At 44.3% G+C, this 19,001-nt stretch overlaps 1 protein-coding gene across 1 annotated transcript in view; it reads left to right on the top strand.

The window, feature by feature from the left end:
• Positions 1-19,001, top strand: part of GTF2A1L (general transcription factor IIA subunit 1 like) — a 57,678-nt gene that overhangs the window by 13,515 nt on the left and 25,162 nt on the right. The window contains exons 4-6 of the mRNA XM_066595523.1: positions 3,726-3,772; positions 6,337-6,430; positions 13,180-13,757. Of these exons, the coding sequence (XP_066451620.1) occupies positions 3,726-3,772; positions 6,337-6,430; positions 13,180-13,757 (719 nt within the window). The remainder of the gene's footprint in view (positions 1-3,725; positions 3,773-6,336; positions 6,431-13,179; positions 13,758-19,001) is intronic.

Below are 19,001 nucleotides of genomic sequence, written 5' to 3'. Positions count from 1 at the left end.
TAAAACCTCTTTATTTCATTCCGCTGCCCGCGGTCTTTATCAAGTCAATGACACATATACATCACAGCACAACTTAAATAATAAATGTATTTATTAAAACCACCAATCGCCTTCCCTTTTTTAAAAAACACACCTTTCATGCGCCCTATCCCACACAGAGTACTGGAGATGTCAGCAACGGTGACCCCTTATTGTACCTGGGCACCAGTCCTTGGACTGCTCTGTTTAGTATCCTAAACACATGGTCACCCTTCTGCCGTCATCAGACCGCGTCATCCAGAGTTAGTCTGTGCACTAAGCCCAACAGGGCAATTATATTGTGTTTTCTTTCATCCCTACTCTCACGCCTGTGCACGACTAGGGGAGGAGAAGATAGAACACGCACCTTTTTCGCCCGAGCGCCGCCATTTTCGAGTACTTCCGTACTCGGACGAAAAGATTCGGGGGGCGCCGTGGGTAAGTGAGGGGGGTTGCAGCGGGGAGAGGGAGAGAAAGAGGGCCCGCCTCCCCCTGCCCCTCGGCGCCCCCCGAATCTTTTCACCCGAGTACGGAAGTACTCGAAAATCGCGGTGCTCGATCGAGTAATTACTCGAAACGAGTAGGTTCGCTCATCTCTAGTAATAATGAATACCGACCATATCATGATTGTACATCACATGCTGATTGTATTTGTCAGTATGGCATCTCCGGTTTACACAGGAAGATGTGCTGCTGACCAGCGAGCATTCTTATGCCCATATAAGTGATCTAATTGGCTCTTTTGTTGGCTGCTCATGGGCATATTCACACAGGTTGGGGATTAGTAATTGAACATTTGTGCCTGGTCATTAGCACAAGTAAAAGGGCCTTTAATACGGTTATGAAAAAAAGTACACCGTTATCCATACACCAAGATCAGGAAGAATCTTGGCCTTGCTTCTTTTTTTTTTTAAAGTTAATTTGAGGCTTCTCACGCCTTTTTTAGAAGATGTCCTTTTTAGTTTTTGAAGTTTACCCCCTTCTCCCTCCATTTTTATCGTAATTTGTTTTAATTTAGTTCAATAATTCATCAAAGTAAATTTCGCTATTTATGAAGTCAAAACACAAAGTGGGAAAAAAAAGTAATTTGATTATTTATGGGGTTCATAGCGAGTGCAAGCAGTGCTTAATATGAACAGCTGTGTTCTTGTAAGATCAGAGTGATTCAAGGAATCAAAATGAGGGTTTGGGGGAAAGTTTTAGTTTGTGTAAATGTAATAACTTGGTACTCGCTAATCTCGCTTTTTACTTTATTTGACAGGGAAATTGATGATTTATTTGCTCGTGTGAAAATTTTCTTCCAAATTTGACATAATTTAGTTGTTTTTTTTTTTTTTTTCATTTAGAAACACTTTACATTACTGATTAGCAGCAGGCCTGTTAACCCCTGTACCAAACAGGAAGGAAAATGGCCTTAAAGGGATTCTGTCATTGGATTGATGCTGCCAGAACTACCTGCAGCATAAACCCAAGACGGGGGTGCCTATTGCCCCGGGGGCTGTTTTTATTTTGAAATGCTGTGGCATTTCAGAAAATGAATACATTGTCGAAGTTTGAGTCAAGGGGACATGTAGCGATGGCCGCTCCTGCCTGTTGTATGAAGACAGACAGCTCACTGTGGGTGGGGGTAAGCTGGCAGGAGCTGCCCCATGACTCGGAGCTTGGTTCAGAGTCAAACTTCAAAGTGTATTTAGTCATTTCAGAATAAAATGCTAGCGGGCACAAGAGGCATCTACAAGCGATTATCCTGCCAAAATCCTAGATCGCCTATCCGCAGGATAAGTAATAAATAAATGATTGATTGCTTGATGCCTGATCGCTGGGACCCTGGGTTATGCACACAGTCTGCCAAGTGTATGGAGCAGCGGTGCGCATGTGTAACCACTGCTTCATTCACTGCCTATGAAAGTAGCCAACAATCAATCATTTATAACTAGCGTTAAGAGAAATGAATCAGTAGAATCTTCTTTTGAGTCAAACTTTACTAAAAGTTTGGTTTGGCAAGAAGGTTAAGCTGGTTCGGTTTGCTCAACACTAGTCCTAAACACTGGTGGACAATGCTAAGGGTCATAAAAACCTGTATAACACTCAGAGGCTTTTAGACAGTGTTGTACGCCAAGTTCGCTCACCATTTATTCTGTTGGTAAGTGATACATGATTTTGGTGGGATAACCCCTTTAAGGGTACTTGCTCCCCATTAGTGCCCCGCTACCGGCTTAAGTCTACGCTGTCTCTGTTGCTGGAGGTGAGTAACCGCAGATTTGTTATTTTAACCCTTTCCAATGCACTGTCTGATGTCTTAAGACATTATAATTTAAGGCTGTACAGTTTTGTTGTTGGAAGACGTCCGCCGGGGTTCTCTTATTGTATATTGCCAGCCTCTCTGCTGTCGGAGTCTATCTAACGTGTCGCCTCATGCAGTACTGGCTTTAGCCAGTAGATAGCGCCATTGTATAACAGCAGAAAAAGAGTAAGCCCCCTAGGCAAACCAGGATACAAATTGGATTGGAAAGGGTTAATGCTTAGATCTGCTGAAGTGGTTTTCCTTAACTTTAATTCTAATCCAGCACAACCCTTTTAACTTGAAAGGAAAGACCAGTAAGTGTGAGGACTGGCTGCTCGTTGTTAAGGGTCTGATGGCAGGGACCCTTGCAATCGTCAAATAATAATGGCATAGCCTACCAATATGTGGTCACTTACTCTGACTGGAAATACCCTTTAAACAAAAAAAGGAAAATTATGCTTTTGATGCTTTTTTTTTTTTGGACAGAACATTTTTAATTTTTTTTTTTTTTTTGGTCTTGTTGTTTCAATAATCTTTATTAGGTTTCTTTTTTTTTTAAACAGACTAACAAGTTAACACAATAATAAGGAAATACAGTTAAAATCCAATAGACATGTAATTCGTATCATGAATTGCGTAGAATGTGGTTAGTCTCAGTAAGAGAAACAAAGTAATCCTATACAGGCTACAATCCTTTAGTTCCTTTAGTAAATATACAAAATATATTTAAGTTGCCCCGGAGATGTGTATGTAGGCAATGTTGGATTTGCAGATATGTGTATTGGTCTCCTGGAGTCAGATGGGATTGGGTTTTGAGTTGCTCAAACAAAACAATTGATTTCTCCATTGACCCTAAAGACAAGCTCATTCCATGTTTTTCGGTTTTGCCCTGCTTCTTCCAGTTGTGTGATATCCATGCCAGTATCCGCTCTGACAGTATCGGCCACCGTGTTCTTTGGCGGCCGTGTTTTCTCTTGCCACTGATCTGTTTAAGCATTATACATTTTTCTAGCGGCTCTGCTCACATTACATGGCCAAAATCCGTGATCCTGAGTCCGGTCAGCTTGTCCTCCAGTGATATATCGGGTCTTATACGATTCAGGGCTTCTGTTTCTTACCCTTGCTGTCCAGGGTCTGGAGCTAAGTGTACATTAGGCACACCAGCCTGGTAAACAACTGACCAGTAGGTGTTCCAAATGGACCCCTGCCCATCTAATATTGGTGGCCTAACTTAAAGGTAGCCCAGTTTACAGCTGGACAACCCCTTTAATGTGGCTGTATTTTAGCATCTGTATTATGTCCTGAATGTGGAGCCTCCTGCAGTAGAACTAGACTTGACTCGTATCACGTCAGCAAACGTAATTCTTGTACATTATTTTTGCATATATTAACAAAGATAATCCTTTTTTTTTTTTTTCTTTAGTACTCCAAGGTGGTAGAAATATACCAAACTTTACAGGAACTGCCATGGTAGGTAAATTTATGCTCATTTGTCCCTTAAATGTGAGAAAACCTAAACGGCTTAATTGTTGTATAAATTCCTGAGCTGTTGTTAATCTGTTTCCCGCAGCTTCAGATGGTTTTCTGGGCAGTTTTATATTTTAGAAAAGTATAAGGTTGCATTTACATGTAGCAAAAATTCTGTGGATCTTCCTCAACAGAATCCACAGCATTTCCACATCCAAATCCGCACCATTGATGCAGGTTCAAATCAGCTGCAAATCCGCAGATGCATATCAGTCAAAATCTGCAACGCCACACCTCTCACCCCACTCTTAGCCCTCATTGCAGCGCACATCCCTCAGCTGGCAAGCACTACTAAATACAGCCACCAGTGGTCAGGCAGTACCGAAGTCTGTACATCACCTGACCGGTGGTGGGGTATAGTACTTTAAAGGGGGTATCTGGGGACAACCCCCCCCCCCCCTTTTTTTTCCCCAAAGATCCTCCGCATGCTATAAAAAAAATAGATAGGGCTTTTTTTTTTTCTTTCTATCTATGTGCCTCACCTGATACCCCACTGCTCTCATTCTGCTGAAGCCTTGTTGTCCCTCCCCTGGTCTTTTGGCTGCAGCTAATCACTGGCTGAAATGTGATTGGCTGCAGCTATCACATGCCCGTGGTATCGGTGATGCCATTGTTTGCGCGCTGCAGCCAGAAGTAAGACTGGTCGGGAGCTGGGCATCATGGGAACACAAGCCATGGGTATAGTATAGCTTATTTTATTCTTTCTATTTGTTCTTCCTTCAAACTTTTTTTTGCCCCTAGATATCCCCTTTAATTTGGGTTTTGGAGTTATATAAAATATAAAAAGGTGTTGTATTGCAGTATATTATAATGGATGAAGGAAAACTACGAGTGTGGGGGGGGGGGAAAGCTCGAAGCAAAGTTCTCTTATACTGGTTGCTGTTGTACTGTCTCCGTTGTTGGCAATGCTGAGCAGCCCAGTCCACAGTCGATGGAGTTTGTGATTGACAGCTGCTACTCCAAAGACCTGTGTTGGGTGATTGCCGCTGTGTGCGCCTGGTGAGTATGACATCTTACGGTGCTGATTACTGTCCATCTTTATAGATAATTACACCCGGAAACCTCGTGGAACCTGTAATCACAATGTGAAGTATGGCCTGGCCACGGAGGGGTGAAAACCTTCAGCGCGACTGTCATTAAACGCTCTACGGATAGGAGCCGTTCAGTGGGACAGCATTGACAAGCGCTGACATAAATAATCCTGTTGGGTCCTGACTTATCGGCGCAGAGCAATAGAAATTTTAAGCTATTATTTTCAAAACCCTCTTTGGATAAAGTGTGAAATGACAGCGGTTTAGTGGTTTATGAGCAGGTGATTGATAAGCGCATGGCGGAGAGGTCCTGTTGTGTTAGATGCTTTTCTAGAAGCATTTGCATTGTGCTCCGTAAACCTGCTTATGCCTAACCCTGTGAGGACACCGCGATTCTTTTTCTTTTTTTTTTTGTTCCTTTTTTTTTTTTTTTCATCTTCCCATTCTGAGAGCCGTGACTTTTTATATTTATTTTTTGTCAAAATGGCTATATCAGATGTTCTTTTTTGCAGGACGAGTTGCATCTTTTAATGGCACTATTTGGTGCAACTTTTTATTTACTTTTTTTCTGAAGGGCTACAAAACACAAAACGGTGGTGATATACTCAACTAGGTGGACATTTGTCTTTTTCTGGCCTAACATACTATGTAAAAGGGACTCACGGGACTTAGCTCCGCCCCGCCTCCTCTCATTGCAAATGGTGCCGAGGGGCGTAGAGGGGGCAGGAGCTCAGTGCACTGCTCCCAGCTCTTCCAGCGTCCTCCCCCTGCACAAAGGGACGCCGTATATCAGACGACGTGAATACCTGGCTGATATACGTTCGTCTGAATAAGCCCTACTTCTGTATTGCAGTGTATCACGTATCTGTGTAAGGGCATGTTTAAGATGTGTGTCCAATTCCTGACAAATCTGCATCCCATTACTTTAAATGAGAATCCACACTATAATTGTATGGTGCGGATTTTAAATCCACCTGCTGGAGAAAAGAGATGAGATGTCCGTTCTTGATGTGTTGGGAATTCCACATGTAGATTTGCCCAATGAAAGGGCTAAATCCGCCTGTAGAGTCACAGCCATGTGTTGGCATTGGTGCAGCAGAATGTGTGCGTGTGGATTTGGGCTCAGAATACAGTGGTCACTTGGATATGACTGCGGTTTCCTCCTCTGTCCGACATGGGGCATATGATGAAGCACAATGCAGTGTCCTTAATGCGCACTCTGCCTGTGCTTAGTATTGCAGTGTAGTGCACTCTGCCTGTGCTTAGTATTGCAGTGTAGTGCACTCTGCCTGTGCTTAGTATTGCAGTGTAGTGACACCCGATTCAGGATGCACGTGATTGTCTGACTAATGTATAAAGCTTTCCATGTGATACAAGAACATGAGTATTTTGATGCTTCCCCCCCCCCCCCCCCCCTTATTTAGCCTTATTGTAGCCATTTAACTATTAACCTTTTATATTGCAATGCTTTTTCAGAGTTCAACTGGACCAAGCACTACATTTACTTTACCGCCTGGTATCACCTATCCCATTCACTTACCAGCTGGAATGACTGTACAGACCGCATCAGGTTAGTTGGGGATGGCAGTAGTTAATGATTTATTGCTTGCCGCGGTGCCCTTAGTTTGAAGAACTCTGTGTTACTACTTACTAGGTCAAGAGGAATTGCTTTATTCTTGATAGCAGAAAATTATCTACTTTTGGAGACGTTTTACTCTTGGCAACTGCACTGACCTATTCTGTACAGTATTTTCTCTCTTCCAGTTACTCGCATAATCTAGCAAAGCCAAAGACCCTAGGATGCGATAAGGTTCGGTTCACAACTACACTATCCTATCCAAAAAGTAATTGGACACCTGAGCAAGATTCACATATATTAATACTTAGTGGGGCTTCTTTGGCCCTAATGACATTAGATACTCTTCATGGTATACTTTCTGCTAACATTTAATACACTTAAGCTGATATTTCCCTCTATTCATCCTGCAAGCGTTTGATGATTTTTCTCGAAGAAGATGGAACATCCAGATCCTCAAACCAACGTAAAGCGGCGTTGGATTCGTGACCAGGCATGTTGTCTTGTTGGAAGTATTACTGACCATTACCAGAGAATTACCACATTATTGTCTAGGATGTCAAGGTACACCTCCGTATTTATGGTTCTTATCACTGTAACCAACGGACCGAGACCATGCCAGGTAAAACATCCCCAGACCACAACGGAACATCCAGCATACTTAACTGTTGGCACAACACACTCAGGTAAACAGTTTGAAGGTGGAGTAGTACGATTCAATACTCCACAGAATGTTTTTGCGCAACCTTCCAATGACCACACTACTTGTACCATTGTAGATGGGCTGATGCATCATCTTTGGAAAGACCAGTTGGAGTGTATCAGACATTAGTAGAAAGTATGCCACAAAGAATATCTGAGGTCAAAAGGAGCGCCTCTAACTAAACCTATGAAAACCAATTCTGAACTGTAAGGCTGAGTTCTCACGGGATGGAAATCTCGCGGCTTGGCTGCACCGAAAAACAACAAGATTTCCGCGGGATAAGCGCAGCTTCAAAAGCCGCGGGTTTTGAAGCAGCTTTGCCGCCTGCATCTCCGCTGTAGCCATCTCTCCCCATAGAGAGGAGAGAGGCCGCTGCAGAAATGAAAAAAAAAATTGACATGCCGACGTCTTTGTTTTCCGCCCGACATGTCCGTTTCAGTGCGGCTTGGCCCAGGATTAGGAACTGTTGTCTATTTATACATTTCCAGGAGGAATAACAGAAGTAACACACAACACAGAGCTGTAAGATAGGATGCTCTGTACTACAAATCAGTAGTTTAGTTAGACTGCTTTGGGTGCATCAGGTTTTTTTATACCATGAACCCTTTATGCTAATTGTAAAGAAGGATTATAATTTTCTCCTTTCCTATTTTTGGGGTTGACATGAACTATAGTGCTTGTACATTATATTCACTCCTTGGAGCCTTTAGGATAAAAAGGTTGTTTCACAATAATTTCCCTTGTTCATGTGCCCTTTTGGGGCATATAGATACTACTAGTAATTATTAGGAAATTATAGTACCAGTGTTTCTGGTGGCGCGCTACATGCCATGCACCTGACAGGCACAGCTCTGCTACATGACATGCCCACCACAGACACAGCTTTGGTACATGACATGCGCCTGACTGACATGAGCATGGTAGAAACACAGCTCTGCTACATTATATGCGCGTGACAAATACAGCTGTGCCACAGTACATGCATATGTTACAAGCTCTACTACACGCCGTGTGCGTCACAGACACAGCTTTGGTACATGACGTGCATGGTACAAACACAGCTCTGCTACATTATATGCACGTGACAGACAGCTGTCACAGTACAAGCGCATGTTAAAAACTCAGCTCTGCTACATGACCTACATCCATGCTGACTATATGCATTACACGCACAGCACATTAGACAAACAGCCACTCGCAACTCTACTACATTTATGCTAACTGCAAACATGACACACACAACTCTTGTGGTGGCATCACATTCCTGGTAGTTTCTGTTGAATTATCCAGTATACAGTACTACCAAACTCCAGAATGGCTCCTTCCACAGCAGTGACGTCACCACAGATCCTTCAGCCCACCAGATCTCTGTGGTGACAGTAGGTCAGTGTCTCCTCCCAGGACCGCTGAGTTGTGTCTGACATAATGGCTTAGTTGTATTCTCAGCGTGCCATTTTGTAAGTATAACTGATACTCTGGCGGACCTGGTACATCCATGCATTACATCGAAGGTCAGTCTTTGTGATAGAGTGCATGTAATACTAATGTACCTTTCCCCTGGGTAAATGTATGGCCAGGTACAACCTGCCCTGGCGATCAGCTGATTGTCGGGCTGGCTTCTACTTATGATGCTCGGCCTACATGGTGACTTTTGGTGTGAAACATCGAAGTGTCAGGTACCTTCATCACACATGATATAAGAGGATGCGGTTGTATTACCATGTAATTCAGTATTACTCAATGTCTACTATATTTGTCTAGTGTCTCAGCTAATCAGCTCTATGCTGCTGGGAGGACTCAAAAGTTTTATAAAAGTTACTGTTTAGTTCCAGAAGTTTCATTTAAGGAAAGCAGATGAGGTGTAGCAGCAAGTGCAGCAGCTGGTTAGGACGGAATCGACATCACTCCTCATGCAGCCTTATTCTTCGGTCTGAGGAAGGTGCTAGGTGCGACGTTGCAGGATTCGCCCCAGGACGCCAGTGAAAATCTTGGATAACTACTACAGGATTTTGTTGTAGATACTGTGTTTCCACAAAAATAAGACCGTGCCTTATATTAATTTCACAAAAGAGGTGCTAGGTCTTATTTTCGGGGAATGTCTTATTATACTTAGCACGCTCAATCCAGCCGCGCTCTCGCTACTCTCCGGAGCCTCGACGTCGTTCCCACAGTCCTTGGCCACTCATACAACATTACTTCCTGGTTACGGGATTTATAAATCCTGTCTCCAGGAAGCAATGACTGTGATTGGTTCCTGCTCTCCAGAGCTGCGACGCGCTGTGGCATCGATTTGGCCAATTCAGAAATCCCGCCTCTACAATGCTATGGCTGTGATTGGTTCAGCAAGCACTGCATTGATTCGCTGAGCAGCGGTCGAAAAACCAATCACAGCCATCGCATTAGTTCATTGAGCAGGGCATTGATTGGTTCTCGAGTGCTGCTCAGTCAGTCTGAGCCATCACTTTCTAAAGGTGGGAATTATAAATCCCGTAAACAGGAAGTGATCTTCTGTGGGCGGCCGAGAAATGCAAGAAGCACGTCGGAGCTCTTGAGAGCAGCGGGAGGGACCTAGACCAAGCCTGCTAGGTAATGTTACTCTGATTTTGTATATGTAATGCAGTTAGGGCTTATTTACAGGGTAGGGCTTATATTTCAAGCCCCCTGAAAATAAAGAGAAATCAGAGCAGGGCTTATTTTCTAGGCAGGACTTATTTTTGGGGAAACAGGGTAGCAGTGCCTCCAGTCACCATCTCTGGAATTGGATGTGAGTTGTTTGTCTGGTAATCCCTCCTGACTCCTGGATCTCCTTTCTACTGGGGAACCTGCACCACTATACATTATAACATCGTTCCCAGGAGCCGAGACCGGCCCGTACATCACTTCCCCATCATTCATTGTAGTGCAGCCGGGTGTGAGACATTGGCCACCGTGACATTAGCCTCCTGCCCTGGCTCATTACATAGCCCATGCATTAGTATGCACACTGACAGCCTTTATTATAACCTTGCTCGGATCCTGGGCTGACCTTCCCTGCTTGTTGCTGTAGTCTGTCATGTACGGATGAGATCTTGTTTGCTTTGTGCATAGTTCAGTAGGTAGTCCGGCCTCTTGAAGAATCCTCTTTCTCTATCTGTATTTGCAAGAACGCCGTATTATGAATTTAGATCACAACTTCCCAGATTTTTTTCTACTACTTTGCAGAGAGTTGCTTGCTGCAGGGTAGGAAGTGGCGATTTTTTTTTTTTTGTAAGGAACTTTTGGTAATATTTTCCACATATTCAGTGTAATGAGATTTGCTCCTCCACAAGCAGAATCAGTGAACTCCTATATCAGGAGCTCATAGTATTTTATTTTTTTTTAAATTCCCGGGTTTGGATGGGGGGGGGGGGGGTTTGTATATATGTATTAGAGATGAGCGAGCACCAAAATGCTCGGGTGCTCGTTACTGTAACAGCTGTGGCAGAGAAGAACGATGTTAGCCCATTGAATTCAATGGAGCCGGCAATACAGCCGGCTCCATTGAAAGTGATGGGCTGCTGGCGATCGCGGGATGAATTGTCGGGAAGGGGTTAAATATATAAGCCCTTCCCTGCAATTCATCCAGAAATGTGTAAAAATAAAAAAAATATATATACTCACCTGGTCCCGGCAGACGGAGTTCAGCGCGGCCAGCGGCAGTCCTCCTGAACTGCTCTAAACAGCTGTGAGTAGCATTCAGCAGCCGGGGATTTAAAATCCCCGCCTGCTGAATCAGCTGCCTCTAATTGGTCACAGCCTGACCAATCAGAGGCAGATCTCACTCACACACCCATTCATGAATTTATGAATGGGTGAGTGACTGCTACCTCTCATTGGCTCAGCGGGACCAATCAGATGAGAGGCAGCAGTCACTCACCCATTCATGAATTCATGGACAGATGATGAGGTTTTTATTTTTCCCCGCTTGTAAAAACCTCCACTTGCGTAGCCTCATAGACTACAATGGGGCCGTGTGCTATTTGTGAAGTAACACGGACCGCATATAGGCCCAACTATGCTTGTGTGCCGGGGGCCTTACTGTGACGGTGACAGAATTAAGTTTGTGTTTCCTAATGAAAAAGATGCTCGTGGATATTCATAAGCGTATGTTCACGTGGTGGAAATTTAACATAAAATCCACAGCAAATCCAGAGTATTAAAGTGCGCCATTCGTTTAAATGGTAATTTATGCTGTAGTCAATGACGCAGTTCTGTGGAAGAAAAAGAAGTAATGCGGATTCCACAGTGGGAATTGTCAAGGACTAAATCTGCAAGCGGATCTGTTGCACAGAGAGGCGAAATCTGTGTCTTGGCTGCAGATCTTGAACGTGGTTTTAAAGGTGGAATCCATGTTGAAGAATTCAGTGTGGATTTCGCCATGTGGACATGTACTTGGGGCATACTCATATGGCAGAATCCAAAGTGGATTCCTCTACGGCCGTGCACATGCATGATTGCAGATTTGCATTCGGTTTAAGCCCTTTGCACTAGGAAGATCCATATACAGGATCGGTGCCAAGCAGAGACATGTCAGGGTTTTTTTTTTTGTTTTTTTTTTCTTTGCGCATGTGGATTTTAAATCCGCGCCTTTTAAAGACTGTGGCGCAGATTCCCATTGAAAGTAACAGAATGTAGGTTTTCCATGGAAGGGAGCGGATTCCACTGCAAATCTGTAGCAAAATTCCAGTGCGTGAGCGACGGGACGTCATTCTTTAAACAAATCTACAGGCTCCTTAGGCTTGCTCGCAGATCAACAACCCCTGTCTTATGAACTACAAGGCCAGGCTCACATGTAAAACCGGCCTAAGGGTCTATGGACGTTCTAGAATGGGGTGTATGAGCCAAAGAGGGGAGCCACAGCAAGCATTGAGTGGTGGTGTCCAGATCTATTAAAATGAGCTTTATTAAATTTTTTTTACAGTTGACCGTGAAGCTTTATTTCATTCTTGATGATGAAGTTTTGAGATCAACATACCTTCTCTTGGTAATGGGCATGTACAGGCACTTATTAAAGGTGTTATTCCCTAGCCACACATTAGGTGATCACTTGCTGATTAGTGGGGGTCCAACTTCTAGGACCCGCACCCAACCAGAGAACAGTGGTCCAAAGCAACCGCAGTATAGGCAGTGGTGGGCACACATGTGCACTGCTGCTCCATTCATTTCAATGGGACTGCTGGAGAAAGTTCCGTTCAAAGACTGGCCTATCTCTGATAATGCCTTCTGAAATGAATGACGTAGCGGTGTACATGCTCAACCACCGACCCAATCATTGCAGGATGCTCTGGACCACCATTCACAGGATCGATGGAAGTCTCCACCAATCGGCAAGTTGGCCTCTATCCTGTGACTAGGTGATAACTTTTTTTTTTCTTCTTTTTCATGCCCTTCTAAAGTGTAAAGGAGGTATGAAAATGGCCACGGGAGTGTACCCAGACTTTTCAGAGTTGTCAGACATTCCTTGTGCATCCAATAGTAGGGTGTAAAAAAAATTAAAGGGGCTGTACCAGAATCACAAGTTATCACCTCTCCATGGGATAGGGGATAACCACCTGATCAGTGGGGTCTCGCCACTGAAACCACCACCGATCCCAAGAACTGAGGGTTTCATGCCGCCCTCTGTAAGTATCTGTGGCGGTGCTTCCCCCTCTGCAGTAACATCAGAGTGAACAGAGACCCCGCCGGTCAAACGGGTGCAGCTGCCACTCTATTCGTTTTAGTGGGGCTGGTGAAAATACCCGACCGCTTGGCTTTTTCCCGAAGTCCCATTGAAAATAAATGTAGTGGCAGCGCGCTTGTGCGACCAGCACTGCATTCAGTCTCCTCCACACTGCGGGGGGTGCAGTAAGCCTGCAGTGAGGAGGATGGGTGGAGTGGGGGTCTTGATGTTTGAAGTCTCATTGATCAGCAATTTATCCCCTGTCCTATGGATAGAGAATAACTTGTGATCCTAGTACCTAAATAATAAGTCTGTGTGTTAAATGTTATGTATGATTATAACTTTCGTGTTTTTGTTTCTTAGGGCAACTTTACAAAGTCACTGTGCCAGTAATGGTGACGCAGGCCCCGGGAGCGCCCAGGATTCTCCAGCCGCCAGTTCAGCAGTTCTTTCAACATGTCACTCAACCCCCCCGACCAACCTTAAGCAGTCAGTTTGGTGGAAATGTTCAAGTAGGGCAAACATGGCAGCCACAGCAGGTGCCGCAAGTCAACCGGTCTTATGAGACTGTAAATAGATGCGAGGCAGAAAGGCCGCTGGATAGTAATTTTGGGAATGCTAATGGAGAGTCATTTATTCAGCAGTCTGTTGATATGCAGAACCAGCAACTTGCAAGTAATGTGCTTAATCAGCCATTGAATGGTTTAAAACAAAATAATTTTAATGATATGCCACCACCGCTGTTTAGTCCAAAGCAGACTGAATTAACCTTGGCTGATAACTCAGAGTCTCTGAATAACTTAAACATGGCTCAGACAGTTCAAGGACAACCAGACTGTTCGAGCCTATTGAAATCGCCGGGTGTTGATAGTGTGGTTGACCTGCTATTGCTGGATGACACCGAAGACGAGAATAACAACAATATAAATATCCTAGATGAGGTGAGTTGAAAATTGTAGGGTGTGTCGGATCTTCATGTTAAAATATTCAATATTTTTATTTAACCCTTTAACACCACAGGGCGTAAGATTACATATTGGGCACCCGGTACCTAGCACAACAGGACGTAAACGTACATCCTGTGTTTAAAGCGTCGACTCAGTGGCAATCGCGGCTTGCCACTGAGAGACCAGTCACAACGGTCCTGCCCCAACGATCGCTGGGATAGAATGACAAATCAGAGTGCAGTGGATTGAGTTTGTACTATTTACACTGCCTGTTCGCTCTCCAACCACCGCAGTGTGTAATCGGTGGCTGGATAGAGAGAGCTGAGGAGAGGGTTGTATCCAAAAAAGAAAAACCTATAGTGATCTGTGTTCGTATAGGCAGTATAGAGGTAGTGTAGTGGGGTTTGTCAGTATATTGGTGTAGTCATTAAAGTGTGGTCAGTGTAGTCTTGGTTTAGTCTGTGTATTTAGTGTAATGTCTGATCTTGATAGTATTTAACCCGTTTAGCACCAGGTACAGTAAATATATGGCGCCTGGTCCTGGGTTTAAAGCCTAGCCGTATGTAAAATTATGGCGGGGCTTTAAGCTTCCTGCTTTGCAATCAATCAGAGACGGGGTGGGTTGTCAGCTGTTAGTAACAGCTGGTAACCCGGAGGAGAAGGCAGGAGGGGTTTTTGTTAGAGATGAGCGAGTATACTCGGTAAAGGCAATTGGTCGAGCGAGCATTGCCTTTATCGAGTACCTGCCCGCTCGAGATAAAAGGTTCGGGTGCCGGCGTTGGGGAGCGGTGAGTAGCAGCTGTCAGCAGGAGGGAGCAGGGGGGAGAGAGAGATCTCCTCTCCGTTCCGCTCCGCTCTCCCCCGCCGCCGGCACCCGAACCTTTCATCTCGAGCGGGCAGGTACTCGCTAAAGGCAATGCTCGCTCGAGCAATTGCCTTTAGCGAGTATACTCGCTCATCTCTAGTTTTTAACCCTTTCTGCCTTTTCCTTCCCCGAGTACGCAGCGCTAAAAGAGCACTGTGTACTCCAAAAGTAGAAGTGTAACTTCCACTACGGCAGCCTGGGGGGGTCATGTGACCACCAGGATTCCTTGCTATAGCACAGCTGGAGGGTCATACTAGACCCTGGCCAGCTCTGCCAGTGACTAATATCACCACAGGGGATGTTTTTCCCTGTAACTGGGGCTTCTAGGGATGTCCCAGCTACAGTGGGAAAGTGTCAAATAAAGAAGAAAAAATGTGTATGTTCCCCCAGAGGTCTTATATGATGTCATGGGGGACATGGGTAGTAAAAATATATAAGTACATAAATAAGTAAAACAAAATGACAGAATAACACAACAATATATACATAAGAAAGAAAATAACCCAAGCGCCCTGTAATCCAAAACTATACATATTATATACCAAAACGTCCAAAACAAAATGGGGCACATGGTCACATAATTTATTTTAGCGTAAATATACTAATTTTAAAAAAATGTTTAAAAAATATTTTATTAAAAAAATTAGCCCTATATGTCACGGGAAAAAGAACGCAGCAAAAATAATTTTGGTAGCTAAAGGATAAAAAATAGGGCAGTAAAACCACCCCAAGGGTAAAATACCTAAAGTGTCTGGTCCTTAAGGTACAAAACAGCCTGGTCCTTAAGGGGTTAAAAAGAATAAAGCGCAAAGCAAAAAAAAAATTCCTGTGGTGTTCCCGTCTGCCCCCCTTCCCGTAGTCAGTCAGTGTGGAAAAAAAAAAGGGGGGGGGGGGGGGGGGAGTTCCAGCTGTGACCGGGTCCCAGTGACCCACCCGATTAAAAATGTGTGTGTTTGTTTTTTTGGGTCTATAATAAACTTGTATAACTATATTATGACCCGCAGGAGGCTTATTGCAGAGGAGGCTTATGCCATTATTGCGTCTGAGTTAGACTGGGCTAGTGAGTATGACCCCACTACATTGTTGTTGCCTTCATTGTTACCCAAACTAATATATATGCCCAGAATTTCATCCGAGACAACCCCACAAGTGGATGCATCAGAAATCGCAACATTGTCAGCCATTGTATTATGTAAAGGGCTAGTGAAGAAGCCAAGCATTAGGGCCTAATGGAGCACGGATGTTTTATACCAAACCCCATTGTACTGCATGGCTGTCAAGGACATGTTTTGAAGCGACCATAAAATTGGGAGATGACCCCAATTATGATAGCTTGTATAGAATTAGGCTTTTTGAGCCCTGCTATATGCCCAAACAGCAGTTATTGTTGACATAGGTGGCATTTGTGTGCGCGGGAAAAATTGGCTAACACATCGTGGGGTGCTCTGTCTTCTATTGCCTCTGGCCAAACTTAACCCTTTCCAATCCATTTATTTTTTCTCATTCATTCTCCCCAGCTCCAAATAAATTGGAGCTGGGGAGAATGCATGAAAAAAATTAAATTCTTCCTTCACCCTCCTGATCTGACAGAGTTCAGGAGGGTGCCGGCGTTCTCCCTTCAGCCTCCTGGCTCGGCGATCACGTGACAGCTGGGGTCAGGTGGCACCCAGCGGTCATATGATTGCCAGGCGGAATGCAGAAGTAATACTTCCGCATTCTCCCTTCAGCCGCCCGGCCCGGCGCTAATTGAGCACTATGTAATGTGTAAAGTAGAAGGCAGAAAGGGTTAAAAACCCTTTCTACCTTCTCCTCAGGGGTGCTCGATGAGGACCAGTGCAGGAGTGTATCTGCACCCGATGTGTCTGATGATCAGGTGCAGATGCACCCCTGCACTGCAGTGTCGGCCCTGTCCCGACATTAGAGCTGTGGAGGGAAATGATTATGTCGGGGCAGGCCCGACATTGGATTGGAAAGGGTTAAAAATCATGGACCGAACCAACATATTACTGGAAAAATTGGAATTATTTATTTTCAAATCCTAATATATAGTGCTTTTTTTTTTTTTTTAATATCTTTTTCACTGACTTTTTTTCTTCGTTTTTTTTAAATTTTTATTGGGGGTAAAAAAATGATTTTAACAATTTTAATTTTTTTTAAAATCTGTATATTTACGCTAAAATAAAGTCCGTGAACGTGTTCCTCATTTTGCTTCGGACGTTTTGATATATAATATGTATGGTTTTGGTTTACAGGGCGCTTATTTATAGCAACGGTTTTGGTTGGCGTCTGTTTTGGGTTATTTTCATATATATATATATATATATATATATATATATATATATATAATATAGTTTATTCTTTTATTTTGTTTTACTTATTTATGTAATCATGCTTTTTTACTATCTGTGTCTCCCATGACGTCATATAAGACCTCTGGGGGACATACACATGTTGTGTGTTTTTTTTTTTTTTTTTTTTGGTTCTACACTTTTCCACTGTAGCTGGGGCATCTATGGGAGCCTCAGTTACAGGGGAAAACATCGCCTGAAGTGACATTAGTCACTGGCAGAGCTGGTCCGGGTCTAGTACGACCCTGCAGCTCTGCTGTAGCAGGAAATCCTGGTGGTTACATGGACCCCGGGCTCCCGCAGTGAAAGTTACTTTCACTTTTCAGTACACAGTGCTCATTGAGCGTTGTGTACTCTGGGAAGAAAAAGAGTTAAAAACCCCTCCTGCCTTCTCCTCTGGGTTATCAGCTGTCACTAACAGCTGACAACCCATTCTGTCTCTGATTGATTGTAGAAGCAGGAGGCTTAATTTTACATACGGGTGGGCTTTAAGCCTAGGACCAGGCGCCATATATTTACTGTGCCTGATCCTTAACTGGTTAAAATAGAAAAATCAGCTTTTGAAATTTGCTAGTAAATGTGAAAAATCGCTGCTGAAATTATATAACCAGAGAAGACAGTGCCTTAAGACGGGCTAAATGGTATCCTTAAAGGGGTTGTCCCGCGCCGAAACGGGTTTTTTTTTTTTTCAACCCCCCCCCCCCGTTCGGCGCGAGACAACCCCGATGCAGGGACTGAAAAAAAGAACAGCACAGCGCTTACCTGAATCCCGGCGCTCCGGTGACTTCTATACTTACCGGTGAAGATGGCCGCCGGGATCCTCTACCTCCGTGGACCGCAGCTCTTCTGTGCGGTCCATTGCCGATTCCAGCCTCCTGATTGGCTGGAATCGGCACGTGACGGGGCGGAGCTACACGGAGCCCCATAGAGAACAGCAGAAGACCCGGACTGCGCAAGCGCGGCTAATTTGGCCATCGGAGGGCGAAAATTAGTCGGCTCCATGGGAACGAGGACGCTAGCAACGGAGCAGGTAAGTAAAAAACTTTTTATAACTTCTGTATGGCTCATAATTAATGCACAATGTACATTACAAAGTGCATTATTATGGCCATACAGAAGTGTATAACCCCACTTGCTGCCGCGGGACAACCCCTTTAAAGAATGTCCTTGCAGAGAATTCCTTTCAACCCCACGCAATATGCACATTAATGGAGAGCAGCATACAAATAAAAAAGGATAACCGCCCAAGAAAGGGGGTAAGAAAATAGGTTAGGATTTTTCTTACACGCTCGTAGGGTGGAAGGTGGGAAATAAGCAAACAGTACTTACTTGGGAGGGGGTGGAGTCCTAAAGGAGGAGATCCACCCAAAGTTCCAACACCAGGGGGATCTCCCCCCTCCCAAGTAAGTACTGTTTGCTTATTTCCACCTTTCACCCTATGAGCGCGTATGAAAAATCCTAACCTGCTAAATTTAAATACTGAGAGCCGTGCCTGCAGTTACAAGCATCAGATAATACACAAGGGTCACCACCGAGACTTCCGGTCCAACCTCTGTATTTGCGGCGCTGACTCTGCTGATCGGCCGGGGTACAGAGTGGCGGACCCCGGACGATCAACTATTGATGATCTATCCTGATGACAGGTAATCGATAGTATTTCCCTGGAAAACCCCTTTAATTGTCCTTGAAAATCCAGCAGTGCAGCCCCACATCTCTCTTGGTCTCTGACAGCAGAAAAGTCAGGTGACCACTGCTTTAATTTCAGAGGACACAGCGTCCCCGCCCGGTTTTGCATCTGGTCTTACATCCTTGGCACCGTAAAGCCTGGAGTTCGTAAAAGTGATGCTGCGACCTGTTATTGGTAGGCGGCGGTCACCTAAATTACACTATCAACGCCTAGTTTTAAAAAGTTAACGTGTAATCGGACAACTCCTTTTAAGACCAAAAAGAGGCTTGGTCCTTAAGGGGCTAAATCCACTTGAAGTAAGCCAAGAAAGTCCCTGTTGGTTGAGCAGCCAGAAAGCT

Source organism: Eleutherodactylus coqui, chromosome 3 (assembly GCF_035609145.1).
Source record: "Eleutherodactylus coqui strain aEleCoq1 chromosome 3, aEleCoq1.hap1, whole genome shotgun sequence".
Lineage (NCBI taxonomy): Eukaryota > Metazoa > Chordata > Amphibia > Anura > Eleutherodactylidae > Eleutherodactylus > Eleutherodactylus coqui.
This window is presented reverse-complemented; position numbering and strand designations above follow the sequence as displayed.